Source organism: Aricia agestis, chromosome 20, assembly GCF_905147365.1.
Source record: "Aricia agestis chromosome 20, ilAriAges1.1, whole genome shotgun sequence".
NCBI lineage: Eukaryota > Metazoa > Arthropoda > Insecta > Lepidoptera > Lycaenidae > Aricia > Aricia agestis.
This window is the reverse complement of record NC_056425.1, coordinates 5,211,063-5,238,355: the sequence shown is the minus strand read 5'-3', so window position 1 is coordinate 5,238,355 and position 27,293 is coordinate 5,211,063. Positions and strand designations below refer to the sequence as shown.

The 27,293-nt window shown below is 37.9% G+C and overlaps 1 protein-coding gene across 1 annotated transcript in view; it reads left to right on the top strand.

Annotated features, from left to right (window-relative positions):
• LOC121737310 (cAMP-dependent protein kinase type II regulatory subunit) overlaps positions 1 to 27,293 on the top strand; it is a 56,291-nt gene that overhangs the window by 7,861 nt on the left and 21,137 nt on the right. Inside the window, exons 3-4 of the mRNA XM_042128951.1 lie at positions 12,161 to 12,298; positions 17,520 to 17,732. Coding sequence (XP_041984885.1) covers positions 12,161 to 12,298; positions 17,520 to 17,732 — 351 coding nt within the window. The remainder of the gene's footprint in view (positions 1 to 12,160; positions 12,299 to 17,519; positions 17,733 to 27,293) is intronic.

Here is a 27,293-nt window from a genome sequence, read left to right as displayed (position 1 = left end):
CGATTTTCTGCAAATCAGCAAGGTGTAAACGATGCTTAACTTGGCATCGGTTCAGCGGTTCTTTAGGTCAGCACAAATCGATACTGAATTACCGGTAAACAATCAAAATTGAACCCTAACAGCTGGATATAAAGTTGAAATTATGACAGTTAATAAGCCGCTTTGATAGAGGCTTATTCGTCCAAAATTCTTCATTATCTCAGTCTGGTTCCAGTTAGAAAATCTTTTCCTAGAAATGGGATTATTGAAGTTATTAAGGGCCTGTATTGGGCACTTTTAGGTTTCCGTACCTAAAGGGGGTAAAAACGGGACCATATTTACTAAGATTTCGTTTTCTGTCCGTCTGTCTGTCTCCAAGCTGTATCGCCGCAAAACCGCTATAGCTAGACTTCTGAAATTTTCACAGATTTTGCTATAACTATAACGGTTACTGCTATAACATCAAATACTAAAAACAAAATAAAAATATAAATATTTAAGGGGGACTCCCTTACAACGAACGTTATTTTTTGGCTTTTTGCTCTATATCAATAATGGCAACAGGTAGGTACTTATTTTTTTTAAAGTCCTTAGTTTGTATATGCACTTTAATAATAATATTAAAATAAAATATTAAGAAGGGCTCCCATACAAAAAAAAAATGTTGGCCTACTTTTGCTCTAAAATGGCACGGAACTCTTCGTGCGCGAGTGTGACTCGCACTTGGCCGATTATTACTTTCAACAAGAAATAAGGTAGACTATAGCTAGTTCTAGCCTACAATATTATCACAGAAATTTGTCCTACCTACCTTTGTGTATCCTACAAGTCAACGTATCACAGAACTTTGTACTAGAATGTGGACTTGTTTATGTCGCGTTACTGAACTGAACGACCGATAGAGATCTAGTCTGGAATGACTTAGATTTATGTTCAGATTAACTTGTAACTAGCTAGTGCAAAAACATGTGTTGTTAACCTTATAATAACTCGTAGAAAATTATAGTTTAAATCTTTATTTTCACTTAAATAATAGATGCGAAAGTGTGTATGTGGACTGTGTGTGTGTGTGTGTCCTTTACCTCTTCACGTCTAAACCGCAGAGTCGATTTTGGTGCAATACTTCTTGAAGTATCTTCGAGTCCCAGGAAAGGACGTAGGATAATTTTTATCCCGGAAAAATATACGAATGTCTACGCAACGGAGCTGTGGGCGTTTACTAGTACTTAATGTCTAAACTATTGTAATACATTACAATAATATCAATGATGATGAGATCCCTAAATTCCGTAAGTCGTAATTCGTTTGTCGTACAGCGTACTGGAACCGTATATTTTTACTCGATAAATTTATACTCTCCTCTATCCTATGTCCTTACCTGGGACTCAAAGTAACTCCATACAAAATTTAATCACAATGTTTCAGCAGCGGTTAGGTTGAAGCTTAATAAAAGTTAAGAACACTGCAGGACTGAAAGAGTCTCGTAATTAAAACCTTTTGTTGCACACGGCCTGCATGAGTGTTGACAGAGCGGGAAAAGTTTGCGCGCCAAATGGATTAAAAAAAAGAAACGTCAATTTTATTTTTTTATGCAAAGCCATAACGGCGTTGCAATTCAGTTTTAGTTTTTATATATTTGAAGAAATAGTTGAATTGTGTTTTTTAAAGTAATTTAAATTAAATGAAAACTTAACACACGAAACAGTCATCAACCCACATGATCTTTGGAAAGTTTTTTTTTCAAACAATGTAACATTGTAGTTGCAAAGTTTTAAGATACAAGTTTCTTTTATTTGAGTTGTGTATTTGAAGCTCAATGTTGAAGTTTTACTCTTTAGGGAACAAATAACGTGCATACACCATCCATACTAATATTATAAATGCGAAAGTGTGTCTGTCTGTCTGTTACCTCTTCACGCCCATACCGCTGGACCGATTTTGCTGAAATTTGGCATGGAGATACTTTGAGTCCCGGGAAAGGACATAGGATACTTTTTATCCCGAAAAAATGTATGGTTCTCGCGCGATAAACGAGTTTTGGCACAACGGAGTTGCGGGCGTCATCTAGTTTACACAATATTTTTGTGATGTTTATCTAGATGTTACGAGGTTGGTTTCTGAGGATTTTAGGTAGGAGTTTGTCATTTCAACAGCGTTGATAATAATTAATAACCAATCAACAACACCATTGACCTGATAAACTGGTATACGTGGGAGAGCCATGCTTCGGCACAAATGGGCCGGCTCGACCGGACAAATACCACGTTCTCACAGAAAACCGCCGTGAAACAGCGCTTGCGCTTGTTTCGCCGAGTGAGTGAGTTTACCGGAGGCCCAATTCCCTTCCATATCCTCCCCTATTCCCTTCCCTTCCCATCCCTACCCTCCCAAATTACCCTATTCCTTCTTAAAAGGCCGGCAACGCACCTGCAGCTCTTCTGATGCTGCGAGTGTCCATGGGCGACGGCAGTTGCTTTCCATCAGGGTACCCGTTTGCTCGGTTGCCCCCTTCTTTCATAATAAAAAAACTTGTCAAAACCTAAGAAACCAGCAAGCTCAGCATAGCTACCCACAGTACAAATTCGAAAGAATAATTAGCGTGGACATTTTTGCAGACAAACTGACATAATTACTTTGTTAATCTACCACTTTGTCTACTTTACCGTAAGGGTGAAGCCAAACGAGCGTAATTTGTGAGTTGTGAGTCGCAGAGTTTCTGCTGGCAGAAATTCTGCTGCATTCAGTTTCATAATTATTAATTATGAAACTGAATGCAGCAGAATTTAGTTTATTTAAAAATAGTAATTTTGTGAGTCATGATTTGTATGAAAAGATTTTACGTGACCGAAATTCTGCGACACACGACTCACAAAATTACGCTCGTTTGGCTTCACCCTAAGAATAAGCCTTTCTATGGTGGTCATGCTAACTGCTAAGCCTGCAGACATTAGTTCACTAGAACAATATACCTTGCTGTATGATTAGACCAATTTGCCCATTGGTCCGTCTGCTCATCCCGAGGGGCTCTAGTCTGCCACGAGTTCATGACGGCCCGTCATTAACCGAAAATTAGACCGGACACCGTCGTATCCGAGTTTCATTATCGTCATGTACAACCTAACAAGATGATAGGTTAAAACCAGTTTATGTTATATATAAAATTCTCGTGTCACAATGTTAAGCCGCGTACCTAATCCTCTGACACGGCTTTACTGATTTTAACCAAATTCAGTGGGTCTGAGAATCGGCTACTGGGTACTTTTTATATTGATAAGTGCATTTGTTGAATAAATAATAGTAATTAGGGATAGCGATAGACGTTGCCATGGTGACATACTTATTTAGCCACCTCAATAAAATAATACGGGCGAACTAGTTTAAGAAAAGTTTGCCGGGACAGCTAGTATTGTTATAAAGAAATGAGATCTTGTCTATGTCCTTCGTTTACTAGTGATCTACATATTCTATGGTGTGCGTCAAATTCGATTCAGAATGTTCAAAATTCGAATCACTCTAAATATGGACAGTTCAATTCATTTGAAATTCGAATAAGTTTCTGCAAATCTGTTCCAAGTTCCATTTGATAGGATGAACGGTGATTTGAAAAAGCACAAATTAAAGTGAAGTTACTAGAAGAATATTTTATACTAGCTGTTGCCTGCGACTTCATCCGCGTTAACATAGTATAATAACAAAGATGGATAGTTTTCTCCTTTTTGTTTTTGTGGTTCCTTATACAAAGGGTAAAAACGGACCCTATTTAAGCAAACGTCAATAAACTTTCATGTTTCTAACTCAAGAAATGACGGACTTTCATTGAAACTTTCTACCCCAATTTCACCCCCTTGGGGGTAGAATTACCAGAAAGACTTAAATACGTATCCATTCATTTTTAATCAGTAGCACAAAAATAAAGTTTCATGTTTCTAACTCAATAAATGACGGACTTTTATTCAAACTTTCAACTCCAATTTCACCCCCTTGGGGGTAGAATTTCTAAAAACGCTTAAATACCTATCCATTCATTTTTAATCAGCAGTCCAAAAATAAACTTTCATGTTTCTAACTTAAGAAATGACGGACTTTCATTTAAACTTTCAACCTCTATTTCACCCCCTTGGGGGTAGAATTTTCAGAAACGCTTAAACACGTATACAATCATTTTTAATCAGTAACCCAAACATAAAATTTCATGTTTCTAACTCAAGAAATAACGGAGTTTCATTCAAACTTTCAACCCCAATTTCACCCCTTTGGGGGTAGAATTTTCAGAAACGCTTAAACACGTATCCAATCATTTTTAATCAGTAACCCAAAAATAAAGTTTCATGTTTCTAACTCAAGAAATGACGGACTTTCAAAACTTTCAACCCTTATTTCACCCCCTTCGGGGTAAAATTTTCAAAATTCCTTCCTTAGTGGGTGTCTACTTAATAAAACAACCCTACTTACCAAATTTCGTGGCTGTAACTTTTACAGTTTTTGCTCAGCGATGATGAATCAGTCAGTCAGTCAGTCAGGACATGTAATTTTATAAGTATAGATTTTTAACGGCACATAAATTATTCTGCGGAAATCGCATCAGAGATAGTTTCTTTGAAGCGTATTGATCGAGTACTAAAAATAAATGTCTAAGAAAATTATGCTTATTACTTTATTAGTATTTGCCGAGAAGAGCCTAGCTTTTTCACGTCGAAAGGTTAGATTTACAAGTCATTTGGCAAATTGAAGAATAGAGCCATTTGACCTTTCAGATAAGGGCATACCTGATTGTTGAATGATTATGCGAAATTGCCTGTAAAAATTCAAAGACAGTAGACATGAGATGAAGCTATGTTACTAGTAAGGATCACTATTCATGTTAGACAGCGTGGTACTCTACCGAGATTTTATTTTATTTTCGTTTATTGGGGTCTCCAAACAGTCTTACATGAATATTAGTAAAGTTTATTAGTATATTTAGTATGCGATTATAATATTTACTAAATGTAAAACCAACAGCGGTGACCACAGATGAATAATTTAGTATAGGAAAAAATAGAGATCAAGAGAGCAGAGAGTAAATTATACATATAATTAATATAAGGGTTATTTTGTGTGTCAATTGTGTGTTAAGTGTTTGTTAATAATAGTTAAAATAGTAGTAAAATTAAATTTAGTATAATTGAGATTGTATAATTGTAATAAAACATATTTTATGAAGGTTCGTTATCGTTGTGGTATTCAGTCACTTGCCTACCAAACATCTAAAATACATAGTGTGTTAGTGTAAACACCGTTATCCTTGAAACCATCAAATGAGCCCGTCAAAATGGACAACTTTTTCTATAAGAACAATGCTGTGAACTCAAAAAAAAATTGCCGTCTTCATACCCATACGGATCGCCGTATCAGCAATTTGTATGGGTATAAACTATAAGCCATAAGGACGGATTTTTTTGAGTTCCCAGCATTGTTCTCATAGAAAAAGTTGTTCTCATTTGATGGTTTCAAGGATAACGGTGTTTACACTAACATCTTGTATTATGTCAAACGACTTTATTTATGCTATTATGCGTCCGCCTGAACGCGCGGTTTGGCGGCTACATTGCTCCCAAGTCCCAGATTATGGCCAAGTAGGCCTTTATCTACACTTTGGCCTAATAGCGCTGAGCCATTAAATATTTAGGTTAAGAGAGATGTTACCATTAAAAGAAAAGAACAAAAATGCTAATAAATAGGCAATTAAGAATATATTTAAAAACTAGATGACGCCCGCAACTCCGTTGCGCCAAAACTCGTTTATCGCGCGAGAACCGTACATTTTCCGGGATAAAAAGTATCCTATGTCCTTTCCCGGAACTCAAAGTATCTCCATGCCAAATTTCATCAAAATCGGTTCAGCGGTTCGAGCGTGAAGAGGTAACAGACAGACAGACAGACAGACACTTTCGCATTTATAATATGAGTATGGCAATTAAGAATATATTTAAAAAAAAGCAAAGATAAAAGATTATAAAAGACAAAAGAAATAAACTAGAAAAAATAAAAATCCCTATTAATGTTAGAGGGCTGGAAAAAAATAGCTGGCTCAATACGTTGGCCCACTGTGTACCTTGTAGCCGGCTTTAAGTGCTTAAAACATTCGTTTATGTTACCCTCAATTATTTATTGTTTTCAAATCGTCATTTTTCGATCAATCGGCTTAAAAATCTCAACTAGTTGGCCGTTTTACAAAGTTAAATAATACGTAGGTAAATGCATTGTGTATGCTCCGGCCATGAATAAACCATGTGACACAGCACATAGACTTTCTAACGTCTAAGGCTGATCTAATCAGCTGTCGACCTTATTAAATTGTTTATCGAATTTTCGATCGTTAACAGCTTATCCGGTATGATTTTCGGAGATTATGTCATATTAGCCATCTGGATAATCGTTGACGTATGATCGTGTAAAGAATAGATTGCTAAAATAATTGGGTTATTACTTATTAGCCTCAGCAGCGAAAGAGCACGTGACATTTTAGTATGAAGCCTGGTATACCTACAAATTCGCGATTAAAAAAGTCATTTTGGCGGCAAGAGATGAAACATGTACCAAGCAGCAGTAAATTGTGCGGTTTAGTTTTCTGTACAAATGATTTTAGAAATGCTTCAGAACTATTAACCTGAAAGCTGGTTAGTTAGGTGGTTAGGTTTGGTAACCTTGGCCCTTACCACGAAACGGTTTTGAGACTCAAACAATCGGACGAGAATACCGCGTCCTGCTCTAACAACGTCATTTCACGTTTGTTAGAGTAAGACGCAACATTCTCGTACGATTGTTTGAGTCTCAAAACCGTTTCGTGGTACGAGCCCTGGATGTATCGGTAATAAAACCCGATGGCTAACATTATTAGCGCTATACTGCAGCAAACCAATTACTAAATTATATTGTTTTTAAATATAACTGTCCTTTAACAGGAGTCACGAATCATCATGAATCATGACAAATGACAGAAGCGTAGGCCTTTTTTACCCAAAACGATAATAATATACCGTATAAAAATTAAAGAAAAATCGGCCAAGTGCGAGTCGGACTCGCACTTGGCGATCATCTAAATTCTAAGGGCATAGGGCTAGGCATTACTTTATTAGACTCTTTAATCTTTATTTTTTATTTTTTTGTTTAAAAATTTGAGTGTACGAACGAAATATTTTGGAAGTGAACAATAAAAGTGGTTGTAAAAAATATGGACAATAAACTGCATGGCCTTGAATTTTTATAGGTACTCAAAATACTAAATTCTTGTACCTACGCGGTGCACTCAGTCTTTTAATGAGTGACAAAGGATATAAGAGTTTTATGAAGCTTACGGTATTATTTTTGTATGTAATACGACTTTTATGCAGCTTACATAAAAAGTACTTATTCTCATTTTGAAAAGATACTTAGAGGTAGACTAAAAACGAAAGGCAACAGATATAAAGTTTTTTTGAGTCTATTATCTGTCTTATAATTATTGTGATTTGAAATACATAATTAAGAAACTAAAAAACACGCTTTAGCCAATCAGCCATCTTGGATTTAAGTCACGTGACTATTTTTTTTCGTATTCCTGACAGCAAACCCTTTCATTTGATACCCATATCATGGGGGTACATTTCATATAACCTACAGTACGTCATCTTGGGGAGGCCACCATATTGGATTTGTAATGACGTTTCTTAGCTAGTCATGTATTGTCATCAGAAGTCATGTATTGTCATCAGAACTCGGAGCGTAAAAAGGGAGCAGAGTCGAGCGTGCAAAGTTTCATCCTAATCGAAGACCGGGAAGTGGGTCAAATTAAGATTCAAAGATTTTCTTACATACATAGTTAAATAGTTACAGGTGAAGCTAATAAAAGCGTGTTAAAAACATATTTATTCTTTACCCTAAAAACGTGGGAGAGCCATGCTTCGGCACGAGTGGGCCGGCACGACCAGAGAAATACCACGGGCTCGCAAAAAAGCGTTGTGTTTCGCCGAGTGAGTGAGTTTACCGGAGGCCCAATCCCTCACCCTTTTCCCTTCCGTACCCTCCCCTATTTCCCTCCCTACTCTCCCCTATTCCCTTCCCTACTCTCCCCTATTACCTTATTTCCTCTTAAAAGGCCGGCAACGCACTTGCAGCTCTTCTGATGCTGCGAGTGTCCATGGGCGACGGAAGTTGCTTTCCATCAGGTGACCCGTTTGCTCGTTTGCCCCCTTATTACATTAAAAAAAACCAATATGGTAAATAGCGACTACTGTATAGCCAAGGAATCATAAAATTAACGCTATTTGCGAGTTTCTTACGCCGGTTCTTCTCGCCGGGTTAGTTCCCGAATCTGTGTTAAGCCTCATGTAGAGTTGCCATCACCCAAAGTCCCTCCGCCGGTCAGGCACGACAAAATTCCCGGACATTTGGCCGAAATGTGGTTATTTCCCCGGACAACTCTTAAACAGTATTTACGATAACGTCTTGCCAATTTTTGCTTTTCCAACAAGAATTTGTAAAAATCTGACTAACTCAAGTCCGTGCAAGAAGCCGTGTGTATGCTTAGCGAGTTTTTATCTTTCGTTTATTGCTGCATGATTTAAAAGTCAAATTTCTCTCATCAAAAGTGTCTGGATTTCAACCGAACACTTTTCAAAAACCCGGCCTGACGCACCCCGGACGCCCTTCAAACTAGGAGAAATCCGGGGAAATCCGGACGGATGGCAACCTTAGCCTCATGTAAAGTACGTTCTAAAAGCGTTAATTTTTAAGCAATTTGAGAAACTAATTTCATATTATAGAAAGAAATTACTCTTGTTTACAATAATTCTGCCGTGCAGACACTAAAGCGCAGTAAGGAGCATTTTTGTGATTTTCCGTTTTTGATATATTCTAAATCTACATTTTTTTCTCTTTATTTCTGGCTTACTCACATTATCCTACGTTAAATGGAAGTATTTTATTTTTAAACATAAAGTTTTTTGAAAATGCAGTAACTACCCCATTTTACCGCCAAAAAGACATAATTGCTATATAAATCGCAGTAAAATCACTTTCTGCAAGCATTTTTTTGTGATTTCAAATTAAAACGCAGTAAATACAAATAAAATACTGTTTTTTAAATAGTTCCGTATACACACACAGTCACGTGAAAACCTAATTAAAACGCAGTATATGTTAACTCCATACAAACAGTTTTTACTGCATTTAATCATCACTAGTGATTACTAATTAAAATGCAGTAAATTCAGGTATAATACTGCATTTTAAAAAGTTAATTGCTATATTGATATAATCTATACAGTTACTTACTAAAATGCAGTATTTGTATAGTATTCTTTGAAAGAGTTGTATGTATGCAATTCGTACAACTATCTTTTACAAAAATAAATAAGTACTTGCAGGCTATTATAAATCGTATTTTGATATTCAATTATAATGATTATTACTGCATGGTGAGGTCAATAATCAATATATACTATTTATATCAACAATGGTTAAAATGACGCCATATTAATTAACGATTCAGATTTTTAATAAATTTTTAGGTTAGAAACGAAGTTCAAATGAAAATCGCATCCTATTTGATTATTAAAAATAAAATTTTCATAATTAAATTATTATGGTCTTTCATTTGTATGCACTACTTCTTTTATGTTCCAGAACACAAGACTAACTAAAGTGCAGTAATGCACCTTTTTTACTGCATTTTAATATGTAATTCTCGGTTTTTTTCTGTGCAGTAAAGGGGCCCCAAAAATATTAATGCCCGTAATAAATTATTTATGGGGTTTTCAGGGCATTCTTTACGTCTTTCCTTTTGAGATAAAGTTGACAAAGAATAGAACAAATACATTTTAATATATTTTTTTACGTTTTTAAACTTTAAATGCGTTTTTCTCCGAATCATGATTTTGCACTTACTGCGCTTTAGTGTCTGCACGGCAGAATTGAATCACAAAAAGCAATAACATTATTTATAACGGCTATCCTTAACCCATATTTAAGATTAATGCACTGTTTGATTATAAGCCAATAGTAATTATTACGTTTAACTATCTATTTGTCGTAAGCAGACAACTCAATATCTCAAATTCTCAATGCGGTGTTTTGTATTTAAAATTAACGTTTTAAAAAAGTGACAATCGGCTAAGTGCGAGTTGAACTCGCGCACGAATGGTTCCGTACCATTACAGAACAAAAAAAAAATAGGGAAAAAATTGTTTTTTGTATGGATTGGGAGCCCCCCTTAATTATTTATTTTATTATTAAATATTATCATTTTGTTATAAATAAAATTGAGTATTTTGTAAATATTTCAGGTGTCTATCTATTGCCATCATTTATATCGAGCAAAAAAATCACGTTTGTTGTATGGGAGCCCCCTTAAATATTTAATTTATTTTGTTTTTAGTATTTGTTGTTATAGCGGCAACAGAAATACATAATCTGTGAAAATTTCATCTCTCTAACTACACACACTGGCAAAATTAGCGGAACATAGGTAAAAAGGGCCATAACTTGAACTCAAGTGGGTCGGGCTGTCTGAAAGCCTTTTTTATAGCTTCTAAGCTCATTCAAGAAATAAAATATTGAACAAAACTGGCAAGTTGACAGGTTTTTATAGCAATTATGCCCTAATAAGTGTTTTTCGATTATTGACGTTGTAAGTGTTCCTGATAAGAATGGCGTTTTAGCGGGGTGCAAGGTGTGCTCAGCTCATTTGATTGTTTGGTTTTTGGAAGAACACATTGCTTAGATACAAAACTAGTGATTTCCCAGCATCTGCGACAACTAGAGTTGTAACCACGATGGAGAAAGGTCACACCTACCGTTCGGTCAGTCAGGCCTTACGTGTGTCGGCTTCCGTGGTTCATCGTAACTTTCAACGCTTCAGAGAGACTGGATCTTACGTTCGGAGACGAGAATAAGGCAGATATCGGGTGACAATGGTTCAGGATGACCATTTTGTAAGGAAACAAAACTTAAGAAATCGACCTCAAACTGCTATGCAGACACGAAACCTGTCGGAACAGGTCCAAGATGAACGTGTAAGTGATTGTACAGTAAGAAGAAGATTCAAAGAAGTTAAATTAAACTCAAAAGTGCCAGCAAGGGCACCAAAACTTGAGACAGGACACCGAAGAGCCAGGCTAAGATTTGCGCGTGAACATCAAAATTAGACAAGCGAGTGAAATCTTGTGCTGTACAGTGATGGGAGCAAATTCTGTGTACATTGTATTGACAGGCGATAAAGAATGTGGATAAATCATAGGGAAAGCTACAGGCCATCAAACTTACCGGAAACAGTGGCCTATGATGCAGGCTTCGTAATGGTTTGGAGTTGCATATGATTTGGAGCCCGCATGGAGCTGATGATTATAGATGATGGTACTTTGACAGTACAGGGCTATAGCACCGACATCCTGGAACTGCATGGTGTGCCTTTTACACAGTTTTAGGTAGTAATTTCAATTTTATGTGCGTCCATAGAGTAAGAAAATCGGGCATTATTACCTAAACGATGCTGGCGTAGCCCAGGTGGAGAGGCCAGCGTGGTCTACGGATATGGATCCGATTGAAAACGTGTGGCACATCAATGGGTGAACGGTACGAGTTAAAACTCCAGCTCCAAAATGTGTCCAGGAGCTCGAGTTAACGCTAGTGGAGGAGTAGGAGAATATCCCACAGGAAATGATTGACAATTAAAATGCAAGCATGGAATGGCGTATCCAGGCCCTCTTGAGATCCATAGAAGGCATTACACGCTTTTAACATGGCATTTCTTTAATAAAAATGGAGAATTTATCTTAAAAACTTACTACTGAAATTTCAAAGATTTTCTTAATTTTTTTATTTTTGCTGATTTTTTTCTATTTTTAACGTTTTTATGCCCTAAATTTATATAAAATTTCTTTTTAATAATCAATTAGTAAATAAATAAATAAATATATAAAAATCAGTGAACAATTTTAAAAAAAATGAAAATTTTGTTATGTTCCTCTAATTTTGCCGGTGTGTTTATTACCGTTCTTGATTTACAGCCTGGAGACAGACAGACATCGAAGTCTTAGTAATAGGGTCCCGCTAGCTAAGTTGCTTTCCAGCAGGTGTCCCGTTTGCTCGTTTGTCCTCTTATTTTATATTAAAAAAAAACTAATTCTCTATGGGTCAGCTAAATCATTTTTTTTTTCTGCAGGTGCTGGACGCCATGTTTGAGAAGCGCGCCGAGCCCGAGGAGTACGTGATCCGGCAGGGCGACGACGGCGACAACTTTTACGTCATCGAGAACGGCGTGTTCGACGTGCTCGTCACCGGCGATGACGGCGTCGAGAAGGTGAGAGATGGACGCAATGATGAAAAACTTAAAGCAAAATATATTATGTTACTACCGCGCGCGTTGTGGAAATTCAAATACGGCCCGTCTGTTGTTTAGTCTGCATCGAGCGCAGTCACGAACATGCCACCTCTTGTCTTATACCTAAATTAATTGAAAATGACGTTTGCGTGTATCGAAAATTATGACTCGAAAGTAAACAAAACACATGGAATCTCTTACCACATGTCTTGATTGCATTAAATACCTTGATTATTTACATTTTCAATTATTTTTTCGAACAATCTGGAAAAAATCGAATTTTCGTCATAGCTCAGGCGAAGAAAGAGACAGCGATACGATTCGACGTTTAAAAATAGAACTGTCTCTTTTATGTAAATGGTTTTTTCGTATCTTTGGTTTCACTTATCTGTCAAATTTATCAATGTTAACAATTTTGAATTTGAAAATTGTTCGGAAGAGATTTAAGCCGGAAAATAGTATAGACGTAACATATCTGTATAAGTAGAATATCATTGGATGGACGATCATAGCCAGCACCGTGTTTGCTAGTGCTACCTAGCTTTATTTCTTTATAACCAAAAACTCAGGGTTATTAGTGTAGAACAGAGGTTCCCAAACTTATTTTGTCTTTTTTTTTTTTCGAAAGGCTGGTGTTAGAAGTACCAAACTTATAATTTCGAAAGCATAGGCCAAGTTTATGTTAAACCTCTATATTATGAGAGCATACGCCAACTATTCCCAACTACGAAACTTTAGTCTATTATTAACTGTTCCTAGTATGTTTGGGGTGGCTCCGTGACATATTTTAATAGTAAGACTTACCTACCATGTACAGAAAACCTATATCAATGTTCAGAAATGTTTATATGTGGGTAAAAGATTACGTATGGAACTTCTGGTCTTGTATTGTGTTAACATTACTTATTTGTAATTATTAATTATATTATGTGAGGAACAAAGTAGAGTAAAAAATTAATCGAATATAATGAATGCCTTTAATGATAATAATAAACAGAACCACATGGGCGTATATAAGAGGGGTGTCCTGGGGGTCCGGACCCCCCCCATTACTATCCATCTTACTTGTCCAATCGACAATAATATATGTACCTCGCCGATTAAAATCGGTGCGGTACATAATATATTTTAAAAAATATTTTTGATTTCCTAAACACGTTTCCTATTTGCTGTTGCGGAACCCTTTATGGGCGATTCCAACTCGCACTTGGCGTCAGGGACCCCTTATCAAAGCTATATATACGCCCGTTCAACCAGGCCGTGTATACAGGGTGTAACAAAAACAAGTGATAATACTTTAGGATGTGTACGTGTTCCTTGTAGAGAGTTCGCTGTGAAAGTAGCAGCGCTGAAAGACCAAATTTTTTTTTAACTTTTGTATGGGGTAACTCGTGACGCTCGGGCCCTTGCCCATTTAAAAGTGAAAAAAAATGTTCGTCTTTCAGCGCTGCTACTTTCACAGTGAACTCTCTACAAGGAACATGTACACACCCTAAAGTATTATCACTAGTTTTTGTTCCACACTGTATAAGGCAACAAAAAGTTTTTTTCTATAAGTAAACATTTTGTTGTAACTCGCTAATATTTTCTGTAGCTGCAATTTCAATGCCCTAAACTTTTTTTTACATAACAAGTAAATGAGTTGCACAGGATTTATAATAAACTTTATTGAAAATTTAAAAAAAATACTTGAAGAAAACGCAAGCTTCAAATAAAACGCTATCAATTCCACTTAACATCCCTGATTCTGTCGAGGAAAAGTTGAAAAAGAAATGACGAGGGGTCAACAGTCGAGTGTCCCTCTTATTACTTTGTCTCAGCAAAGAATGATGATCCAAGAGAATTGTTTTTGTTGGAATTTATTTTGAAAACGACAAGCGAAGCTATTATCCCGATTTCGAGAAATAAGTTGTTTTTAAAATTAGGAGCCATATTATAGGAATATTACCATATTATTATTACTTCGTTTCAATTCATTTCGATCTAAACAAACAAACTTAGGGGGTATCAAATTGCTAATTTGAGTGTATTTTTATAATCATTTATATATTTTATAATCTGTTTTATTTAAATTTCGCTAAAACGGCCAAATGAAATTTGAAACAACAATTTTGCCAGCCTTTCTGTATAACATCATTCTGCTGATATGCACCTTACAGCGGAATGGGCATTGTCCAAAAAAAATCACATGTACTTTTTATATTTTTTTTCGTTAAAATAGAGTATTTTAAGAATATAAATTAAATAATTTTGAAATTCATTGGCTAGTTTTTTCTCAATAATTTTTTAAAGTTTCGCTCTGACGTCATCATCGGCCGCCAATTGACCTCTGCATATGTTTTAAATTTCTTTTCAATCTTATTTATAATGGCTGGTTTGTCAAATGCAAGTTCTCATTGTGTGAAAGCTGATACGAGAAGCTTAAAAAAAGTTCGAAACGTAATGTTGGTCGAAGTTATTGCTAATTTAACGCCATTGAAGGTCAAACAAAGGTTAAACATATTTGTTCAAAAATATAAGTAACTAATGGGTATTTTTTTCGTTTATATAAGTACAGAAAAACGATCACTGACCTTATTCCTCGAAATGTTTTTGTAATGAGCAAAATTAAAAAAAATGGACAATCCCCATTGAAAAAAAACACATACAACAAGTACATAATAATATGATAGATACTTTATTCATTTTTCAAATGGTTACATTGTTTTTTTTATTATTCCTTAATAGGAAATATTAAAACAATTACGGTAATTTTACACTACGTTTATCTATTTTTGTAGGTTTAATTGCTTTTTTACGTTGATAATAATATAAACAACATTTTCGGGTTTTAGATATAAGATATACAATCGTTTACATAATATACAAAGTTTTCGTACTAAAACAATAAAGTATAAAGAATCTTTGTACACCAAAACATATTTTCAATCACATAAAATTCTCTATTGGTCTATTGCTTCTTATAAGGTTAAAGAACTTAAAGAAAGCAATTTATTTTATTCCATATTCGAATTGCAAGATTTTTATTCATTTGTTTTCAGAATAAAGTGAATCTTTACTTTTGAATAGAAAAACAAATGTTATTTTGGTTACTGGACGTCAAAATCAATAAAAGGGGCGAAAGTTCACGTTGCATTGGCAACTGCAATAGTTTAACTTTTTTTATGAAATGGTTTGTTTTAGGGCCGGATCTATTTGGGCTTAAGCCCAGGGCCCCATGAGTTCAAGGGCCTCCACCCCCCAGCTAAGTAAAGTCAAAAATAGACGATAATGTGAAAGAATTCATAATTTTATTAAATTTTTGTTGGAAATACTACGATCAAGGCTTATTAATCTTATTATACAATTTAGGTGTTGGTACTACTAACTGACAGTTAAAATGTTGTGGCCCTAAAAGTAGTTTCAGCCCAGGGCCTCGTAAGCTTACGGTCCGGCCCTGTTTGTTTTACGAAAATATTCACCACGAAAGATCCACACTAGTATACAGATGATATAGCTATGTACCTATAATATGTCCTTGTAAGATACGTTAGTCTGATCTATTTGTTCGACATTGTATAATGTATAGTCTGCAATACATACGATCCTTTTATTTGTAGTTTTGTATTAGCGTAATATGGCTAATTAAAATATAATGTTTAATTCTTCTTACTACTAAGTTTATCGCCTTAAAAGGAGCTATCGATCTTTCGTCACATAGATAGATACTATTTAGATAGATACTAAACTTCTGAAACTGTATATTTCTACTATAAACTTTTTTATAATTGCCTTAAGCTCTTTCGGTAGCACACACCCCTGTTAAAGAAGTGCAACAGAATTTTCGTGACGTCACACCAGAGCGGCCATTTTGAATTTCCCGGGACGTCACGCGTAGGCAGCGCACAAAGACAGGATTAATTTGCAGCAATATTGTTGATAGAATTTCAGATTTATGCACTACGCTGTACGAGAGAGGCTTCTCCTTGTGTTCTGTAAATGTTAAATATTATTTTGTGGTTAATCGTGTAGTACTGTGTTCTTTGTTTAGTTATTTGTTTGGGATTAATAGCTCCCCATTACCACAGAATAGATAATAGTACACCATTACTAAAGTTTCATGAAGAAAAAGTTTATTCTCTATGGTTATCGTTTTGATGTTTGTTTTTTTTTATTGGAAAAAAATCTGTCACAATTTTTACAATGCATGTTATAAAATTCTGTATAGTAATCACCCGTTAAAATTATTGCTGTTTGCTATGCAGTTCATGTTAAATATGATTTTATAAATTTATAAAAGTTGGCTGCTCTTTTCACGATTGCTAATATTTTATCTGAAAGTTTTGTGTCTATTCGCTCTGTAAAGTATTAAGTAAGCAATTACACAACTTCCCGATAAGCTTTTCTTCACGTATTGACGCGAAAATAAGCTACTAATGAATAGTTGTTGGGAGTGAATTACTTTTAATTCACTTTCGTCATTTCATTGTTTGTCGGCATTCGGCGCGTTATAACCAAGGTGTCTCATTGGCTGTCGGCTGACCATTTCAACTAAATGGCTGCGATTTGCGACAGATTTATTAAGCAGTACGACGTTTAATATATTTGCCTTGCTTTTTCCCGCAGCATTTGCGGCCTTACTTAATAAAATTTTGATCCTTTTAACCCCCCTTATGGGTTGAATTTTAGAAGTTCCTCTCCCAGAAGAACATGTGTGCGAAATTTCAAGTGTCCATCACTTGTGTGTGCTAAATGCTAATCAGGCTAAGTGGCTGTATCACTACTTCCTGATAAGTGATAAGTCCCGGATAGGCTATCTAGTATCTACAACTTATCTGACAGATAGAGTAAGTATGGAATATCTGTCAGATAAATTGTGGATAGCCTATCTGCACTTACCAAGAAGTGGTGAAACAGGCCCTAACTCCTAAGGTTTTAGAATTCAAGTTGACGCTAAATCAGTCCAAGTATTTCTTTCTATCTGCTGTGCCGTGGTCTCATGCCTCATTTTGCTATGCCGCACTGTGGTGCCAGACCACACAAATACGCGCTTATTGAGCTCCAACTTGAACAATCCTTACCTATTCTGTATCCAAACTTACCCTAATTTTACCATCACATTGCAGATTTAACATTCTGGAATTACCCTTGCTTACCCTGTGTCCGAACTTACCCTGTCCATCCCATCGATAGCAAATTTAACAAAGTGTTTCCCTCACAGGTGGTCCACACATACAACGGTTCCGGTTCGTTCGGCGAGCTGGCGCTGATGTACAACATGCCTCGCGCCGCGTCCGTCCGCGCCCAGTCGCCCGGCGCGCTGTGGGCCATGGACCGTCACACCTTCCGCCGCATCCTCCTCAAGAGCGCCTTCAAGAAGCGCAAGCTGTACGAGGAGCTGCTGGACAAGGTGCCGATGCTGAAGGCCCTGCAGGTATGTTGATAGCTAAAACAGCCTCTAGGTTAAGCCATGATCATTACAGGAGAATACGAAAGTATGCGTTTGGGCTTTGGATTCAAGGCTGATATACGTGAAATATAGAGGTATATTTTGGTTAGAGGACACGGAAAACAATGGTTAATTTAGCGTTAATTTAAACTATCAGGAATTACCCTATATCTGAATTCCGTAACTACCCTGTTGTTGTTACTTGTTTATTGATGCTCATCCATTGGTCATCAGCTGATCTGTAGAAAGTCATCACGATTACAATTTTGAATTTAGTATTGAAACAAATTTTTTGCATAACATGAAGTTCCGTAGCATCAGCGGGGCTAAAATGGTCGCTTTGAAGAATCATGACATGAATCATAATTTTTCTAAAATCGCAAAATGCAACTTTTCTTGCAATTCATTTCTGTATTTTTGTACTGATTTGACATTTGTCAGTTTGACAGTTTTGACAATTCATTTGCTGAATTGATTGAGAGGAATTGCTAAATGTGACCATTTTAGCCCCGCTGCTAATTAAAGTCATCTCAATTATGGATGACAGAACCTATGGATAAAACCCGATTCCTCGCTGATATAGTATTCGTTAATTAAGTTAATTTATAAACTTAAAACATAACTTCATACCACAGAATATTAACAAACGAAGCGTGTAGTATGATATTGAAATATGTACTTGTATGCCTTCCGGCTAGACAGGGTGTGTCAAAGGACTAGGTAAGGTTAGGGATACCTTGTTTAACTAGCTTACCTACACTAATTGATCAAGTTACTACATCCTGAAATACGTCCTGGCCACTGGGTATTTAGTCAAGGCGCTTTCGATAATTTGCGAAATTAGAAATGGTATTTGACTAGTCGCATCGATTAGTGATTTTGCTGGCGATGCCTTTTGGCAAATATCAAACATTTCTGATTTTAACTTTACTGTGTAAATGTCGAATGCAACGTGAATCGTGACTAAAGGCTCTGTTGAATAATGAATTTAACCGCTTAGAATTTTCATTTCGCAATGCCCGTTGCATTGGCTCATGATGTACAAGCATTACAAACATTTAGAGGGGTAGGTATGTTCGTCCATGATTGCCCATAGCCATGGCCCATGATTGACTTCGATTGTTTATGCCACAGACGACTTCGCAATCATGGCTCTCTATCATATCCCAACGCAACGTGAAGAGACAACTTTATCAGTTAGGTAAAAATGGGTCTTCAACTTAGCACGGAGTTCATGGTTATTCTAGGCTGTTAATCGACTTAGCGGCTAAAGTTAGCCGGTGTTGGTTAATCCTGATTTAAAGCTGCTCATGAAGGGAGAATTATTTTTAGTATAAAATCCTTACTAATACCATAAATGCGAAAGTGTGTCTGTCTGTCTTCTGTCTGTTACCTTTTCACGCCCAAACCGCTGAACCGATTTTACTGAATTTGGTATGGATATTGGATATACTTCATTATTATATACTTAGTCCCGGGAAAGGAAATAGAATACTTTTTATTCCGGAAAAATTAACGGCTACCGCGCGAGTTTCGTTTAATTAGGGCTCTTGCTCAAAATGACACGTATATGGACGTTACTAAAATCGATTAGTTAAATGTGATAGTTTTATGAGGAAATGTCTTAAGCCGTTGCCGGAGCCGGCTTAAGCCGATTACGGCCGATATGTGCCGAGCATCCGGACTCAGGAGGAGGGGTACCCGGAAACGTCCGATTTTTATCGCCATGCCATTTAGGGAACGTGCGCACTAGGGTACCATACACAAGTCATTCAGCGCATCGTTTTCTTACTCCGTTCTCATTTTATTGAAGAAAAGACGAGCCGCATTCCGAGAGTGCCGAAAAAGTACGGAACAGCAGCAGCTGCTGCAGCAAGCGTACACACAATATTTTTACCCATCCCAGAAGATCAGTTCCAAGTTCCAACGAAGCTATGACTATTTTTTTGCTTGTTTCAATATAATATCTATTTCTAATAAGAATTTAAGTATTGACCCATCGCTACCTCTCTCTTTCACTTGCGCACGAAAATATTGTGGAAACGACAGCCAAATATTGTGACCGGTATGCGATAGCGATGTTTCCATGCAAATGAAAGAGACAGATATATCAAAGATTGAGTATAATATAAACCTTATTGACTTGCATCTCGTCAACTACTGTGTACGTACATCCGCCTACCAAGCCAAGAGGAAGTCCGTTCGACTCCGACACGCCGACGCCGCTTAAGTAAATAAAATCCCCAACAGTTATAAATCATCCAGAATACAATTAAATAAATATAGGGAATTTATCACGGATTCGTGCCTCAAATTCTTAGGCGTCGACGCTTGCAATGCGCCCTGGAGTATTCAGATTTCTAAGATCATCTTTGCTAGACGCTTTGTTGGATTGATATGGAGTATAGGACTTAATGGGGATTGTCCATTTTTTTTTAATTTTGCTCATTACAAAAACATTTCGAGGAATAAGGTCAGTGATCGTTTTTTTGTATATAAAAGAAAAAAATACCCATTAGTTACTCATATTTTTGAACAAATATGTTTAACCTTAGTTTGACCTTCAATGGCGTAAAATTAGCAATAAATTCGACCGTAATGTTTACGTTTCGAACTTTTGGTAAGCTTCTCGTATCAGTTTTCACATAATGAGAACTTGCATTTGACGAACCAGCCATTATAAATAAGATTGAAGGGAAATTTAAAACACAGAGGTCAATTAGCCGCCGATGATGACGTCAGAGCGAAACTTTAAAAATTTATTGAGAAAAAACTAGCCAATGAATTTCAAAATTATTTAATTTATATTCTTAAAATACCCTATTTTAACGAAAAAAAATATAAAAAGTACATGTGATTTTTTTTGGACAATGCCCATTGTCTGATAATGATACATTGGTTTATATCTTAACAGATGACTCCCTCAACTCTGTTGCGCCAAAATTCGTTTATCCGCAGAATTGTTGGCGGAGACCTTCTACCCCGCGGACCTGGAAAGTGATGAAAGTGAGGAACATCGACGGACGCGCCGGCGTGCAGAGTCTTTGTACTCTGAACCGCCGACGGGCCCGGACGACCCTCCTTTCATCATCGAGGAGTTGAAGAGAGCCATAAGGTCCTTCAACCCCAAAAAGGCCCCCGGGGCGGACGGTCTCACGGCTGACATCTGCCAGTACGCTGTAGATTGTAACCCGGAATGGTTCCTTGCCCTGTTGAATAAGTGCCTCACTGTCGGCTACTTTCCCGAAAAGTTGAAGCAGGCGACAGTGGTGGTGCTGAGAAAGCAGGTAAGGAATCATACCGGGTACCAAAAGCCTATCGACCAATCGGCCTTCTTCCTGTTCTCGGCAAAATCTTTGAGAAGATGCTGGTCTCCCGACTTAGGTTCTACCTGTTGCCCAAAATTAGCCCCAACCAGTATGGCTTCATGCCCCAAAGGAGCACCGAAGACGCCCTCTATAGGTTGGTGAACCACATCAGAAAGAAGAGGGAGAAGAAAATTTCTGTTGTGGTATCACTGGACATAAAGGGGGCCTTCGATAGTGCTTGGTGGCCGGCTATAAAGGTTCGGTTGGCTGAAGTTGGGTGTCCGGGGAACCTGAGGCGGGTGATCAGTAGCGACTTGAGTGGAAGGAGTGTAAATGTGAGATATGCTGGTGTGGAAGTGAGCAGGGATACCGACAAGGGGTGCGTGCAAGGGTCCATCGGTGGACCCATCCTGTGGAACCTCTTGTTGGACCCCCTGCTATGGATGTTAGAGGAAATGAATATTTTTAACCAAGCCTTTGCCGACGACATTGTGATGGTGATAGATGGCGATACTGCGATAGAAATAGAGCGTAAAGCGGACGCAGTACTTGAAAAAATTTGAAAATGGGGAAAAGATAATAAGTTAACCTTCGCTCCACAAAAAACTTGTGCTCTGATCTACACCAGGAGACTTAAATATGATAGACCGAGACTCGCAATGGAGGGTGTTGATATCCAGTATTATGAATCAATAAAAATACTAGGATTGACAATAGACAGCGGCCTAACTTTTAACAACCATGTCAAGAACGTATACCAAAAAGCAATTGTTCGCTACCAAATCTAGCCAGAGCAGCCAGAGTAGGTTGGGGTCTTAACCCCCAAGTAGTCAAAATTATATATACAGCGGTCATAGAATCGACTATTTTGTATGCATCAGCAGCATGGGCACCCACCGTGGAAAAGATGGGGGTAGGGGTCGCAATACCGAACCATTTAAGCAAAACCGGTATTTTCGGTATTGGCTCCAGACCAATACCGGTAAACCGGTATTTTCGGTATTTCCGGGATTAAGCTAAAGTTAACAAATTTAGTACAATAAAATTAGTTTGCGGAGGAATAGTAAGTAGGTATCTAACCTAAATCAATTTATCTTCCGAAAAAAAAACAAAATTTGAACTGATTTTAAAAATTATTTTATCTTTGAAAAGCTACGTTCTTTGTAGTTTGTAGGTTATAAACTCGAATTTGGTACCACGTTCACAAAAGTGGTGATATAATGATGGAATCCATGTCAAATCGGGAGAAATTACACAAAGTAATAAGTTTTTTTATGAAGTAATCCAAGCAAATACTACCAAAAAGTAAGATTTATATCAAGGTATGATCTTTTTTTCATGGGGAAATGCTTTGCGCATCCCCGGCGGATTGGGGCATCGGCTGGGGTATGTATGGGACTCACCGAGGAACTACCCACTAAAACTCCACGGTGCTTCACTCCCCGCTTAGGCATAGTTATGGCCTATGGGCACGATCAACCCATCCCAACTGTACCAACGGTTGTCCGTATTTCGCAGACTCATCAAAACATGTAGGCATAGGATTCCGTCAGGCCCACTCGACTTGGATATCAAGAAAATAGAGGGCTAATCACACTGAGCGCTGATGAAACCGAATATTCGACATGATGTTCGTGCATCGCAGTATGGTCGGCGGTTTCTGTCACCCGTCTATAGGGTCGAGTTTGACGAAAAGACCTTACCCAGAAGATCGGATTAGTCTTTTGCGTCGTGTGCCAACGAACTATTTCCTACGTGCAGAAATTCCCTTCAATAGTTTTGGCCAGAGACCAGAATGCACGGGTTCCCGAGGGAAGGCGGTCTAGTCTCTTAGCAATTCTATTGACCTGCTGTTTCTTTGCCCGAGTGATCTCTTTCTTGAGGGACCTATAGCCAAGGTTGTACTCCATTGTATATGTATGTGTAAGGAGGTATTTAAATCCCTTAAATTGTGCTGGTATTTAAATCCCGAGCAGACATTGCATTGGCCCAGGATTGGTAAGCCTCCTGCTTCCAGAGAGAAGCTTTTTTGGAGGATGAACCAAACCAGGGATGAAATCTGCCGCTTTTGGATACAAGGTTGCTGAACAGAACTCCCGAGTCTTTAAAAAAAGGTGTTTGAGAATTTCAGCATTGCTTAAATTAATGCAGCCGTACACCACTTACTGATTTGATGAGTTTTCATTCAAAGTTGTTTGTTGGTTCAGAAATCAGAAGTCACTAAAAGGATCTTCTGAATCTTTCAATATAAGGGATTTAAAAATGTTGGTGTTCCTTATAACTATAATAATAGCAAGCATAATTTGTGCTATATATTTGAATTTTATGAGTTCATGAGTTGTTTCCTGAATCTGATGTTACTGAACAATGAACGTTACTCTTGAGCCTTTAACGATAGACACGTGAAAATTTCAGCATTTGGGAACGTAGACGTTTAAGACAACTACGATAAAATATGGTGTTTGACGTAGTATAAAGCTGTGGCTGATAAAAGATCCACAATCCACATATTATGTGAATCTTTTTGAAACGCATTAAGTATTAAGTACTTATTTAATAATTATGGTTACCCATAACTAAAAAGAACGTAATTTGAATAAAATGGCGCCTAACTTTTGCTATTTGTATTTGTTTTTTTAATTAATTTTACTAAAACCGAAAATACCGAATATCCCGGTTTTTGTAAAATGAATACCGGTATTGATAAGACCTAAATTTGGCCAGGTATCCCGGTATTTTCGAAATTCGGGATCCCGGTTTGCGACCCCTAGATGGGGGTCCAAAAGAGGCTTAACTCCGTCCAACGAAGTTTTGCCTTGAAGATCTGCAAAGCATATCGGACCGTCTCTCTGAACACCGCGCTGCTGTTGGCTAGAATACTCCCTCTTGATCTCAGAATACTCGAAGCATCGAGACTTTATGGGATCAAGAAGGGAGTGTCATACCCGGCATTGGGGGACAGGGAGGTGGAACGAATGGCTTCCGCGATTGAGGACTCGTATGCCGATGTGGTTGATAACCACATCCATAGGATCTATACGGACGGCAGCAAGATTGAGGGTCGAGTCGGAGCCGCACTCTCCGTATGGAAGGGCGAGGCCGAGACAAAGGCCGTCAAGCTTGCCTTGTCGCCGTATTGCACCGTCTACCAAGCCGAACTTCTAGCGCTCCAAAGAGCAGTAAGTATAGCCTGCAAGAGTGGAATGGCAAAGGTCGGTATCCTTAGTGATTCCAGATCGGCTCTCCAGGCTGTCACCCTTAGTTCCCCTCATCCCCTGGCAGTGCAAACAAGGGCGGCCCTCCGAAAAGCTGCATTGCAGAGGCGGGAGGTCTCCTTGTTTTGGATTAAGGCGCACGCAGGGTTGAGAGGGAATGAGAGGGTTGACGATTTAGCCAAGGAGGCCGCGCTGAAATTGAGAAGGAAACCTGACTACGATCTGTGTCCTGTTTCATTCGTCAAGCGTATCTTGAGAGAGGATTCGATTGAGGAATGGAACAGGAGATACGAAGTGGGAGGGACGGCCGGAGTCACGAAGCTCTTTTTCCCAAACGCTGCTGCTGCATACAAAATAGTACAGAAAATAGACATCACACACCACACCACACAGATTCTGACTGGTCATGGCGGATTCGCCTTCTACTTGAACAGATTCAAGCTGAAGGAGGATCCGTCCTGCCTGTGTCAGCTAGGAGTTGAGGAGACGATTCCTCACCTGCTACTCGAGTGCCCAATTTTTGCTAGCAATAGATACGATATTGAGCAGAAATTGGGTACATCGATAACGGGTGAGAATCTGCCATCCATCCTTGGGGGTAAAAAGCGGGATATCTTCCTGGCTTTTTGCAGGACAATCGTGGGTGTAGTAAATAAGCGTAACGGTAGTATTTTGTGTGATAACAATAATTAGGTTCAAATTTAAGCTGTGATATTAGGATAGTCTCTATACTTTTGGTTTTATATTTGTGCCGTTGTTTTATTATTTGACATTTTAATTGTATTTTATTGTAATTGTTTCTTTTAGTGGAATCATTTATTGTATTTTTATTGGAATTGATATTTTAATCTAGTGTTAATTACATCGTATATTTATATTGGATATCATAAATTTTGTACAAAATATAATAAGTATTGAACATAATTGTAACATCAAAGGCTGATTAGAAAAATTGTATGTATAGACAAATAGAAAATAAATAGCCCTGATAATGTTAGGGGGAAGAAATAATAAAATAAAAAAAAAAATCGTTTATCGCACGGTAACCGTACATTTTTCCGGAATAAGGGTGTTTGTGCACTACACGGAATTTTACCGTCCGGCGTGGCGCGGCGTCCCGATTTCTTACGTTTTGATATGGCAAATGTGAAATAACTTTCACATTTGCCATATCAAAACGTAAGAAATCGGGACGCCGCGCCGCGCCACGCCGGACGGTAAAATTCCGTGTAGTGCACAAACGCCCTTAGAAGTATCTCCGTACCCAGCAAAATCGGTTCAGCAGTTTGGGCATGAAAAGATAACAGACAGACAGACACAAAGAAAGACAGACAGACAGACATACACACTTTGAGGCTGATCTATTAGTCAATTTAAGAATAAGGCTGCGTTTCCACCAGAGCTGAGCGGAGCTGTGTTGCGAGGAATGTGTTTTTGAGAACCAATAGCTTCGCCGCGCTGAGCGACGTCATGGCAAATTTAAGTCATGTCAATAAAGCTATTCTATTGGTTTTTAAAACACACTCCTCGCAACACAGCTGCCCTCAGCTCTGGTGGAAAAGCAGCCTAAGACTACCTACCACCATGTTTCTACGATGTTAGCATTAATAACAGTTTTTAATAAAATTTCTCCGACAGGTTTAACAAATAGAATAGCGACAATTTTGCCATATATTCGTGTATGTTCAATCTAGGCAGTTTCTTAATCATGGCGGCGATCATAGAAAATTATGGCCTTTTTAAGCTCTAAATGAGATAATATTTCGTAACAGGCTGGCCTGTTTCGCGTGCAATAAACGGATTATCGGCCATGATTAACTTGCCTATTACGGCGCATGACTCAAATGGCCATAAAAATCACACGCTAATTACACCTGTGGCTTACACCATAAATAGTTTACGCTCTTGAATAGAGTTAGTAGGGCTGCTCAGCTGCAAGTAAGCTAGCTTGGAGACTATTTGCTTCAGAACGTAACTAAGAGCTGGTCAAGAGTCTGGACATAAAAACAGTTCAAGATCCTGAATAGAGATGTCAGTAGGACTGGTTCTAAAGATAGAGCTGCCATTTTGGCAGAATCTTTAGAGTTTAGGTTAAAGCCAGGACTCAGGAAAGGCGAGTGTCTGATATACAAGCTAATTTATATAAAAATATACAAAAAATTTAATCTCAAATCTTAGCCGGCTTAAGATGCGTAAACGAGAAAATTTTGTCTACATGTTTTCTCGATGTTTGATGGTTTGTCTCTTCATCTGTATTGACCCTAGAATGACAAACATTTTTTCTCGTGTAGATCTGTCATCGAAATAACACATTTTTATCGAGTTTTGTCGAGATAATGTCAAGATTTTGACATTATGACTTATGAGACGAGTAGTTTTTAATTATCTCGAGAGTGAGATATCTCGTTGGCGCATGCTAAGCGCACAGAACTTAACTAAGACCATGTCAAGAGTCTGGACTCTGGACATGAAAACAGTTCAAAGTACTTTTATACGTGGGAGAGCCATGCTTCGGCACGAATGGACCGGCTTGACCGGAGAAATACCACGTTCTCACGGAAAACCGGCGTGAAACAGCGCTTGCGCTGTGTTTCGCCGAGTGAGTGAGTTTACCGGAGGCCCAATCCCCTACCCTCCCCTATTACCCTATTCCCTCTTAAAAGGCCGGCAACGCACTTGCAGCTCTTCTGATGCTGCGAGTGTCCATGGGCGACGGAAGTTGCTTTCCATCAGGTGACACGTTTGCTCGTTTGCCCCCTTATTTCATAAAAAAAAATAGAGGCGTCATAAAGCTGGCCCTGAAGATAGAGCAGCCATTTTGGCGAAATCTTTGGGTTAACAACCAGGACCTAATTAGCACAGTGTCCAAGAAACGGAAGAAGCGGCCCTGGCATCTTCTGCTCTTAATTAGTTAGATTCTCGTAAGATTCTTCACGTTAGCAAAAGAGGACAGACGGGCGGATAAGCAAAATTATAAGAGGCTTTCGGGCACCTTAAATATTTAGCGTTGCCTGAAGCCCAAC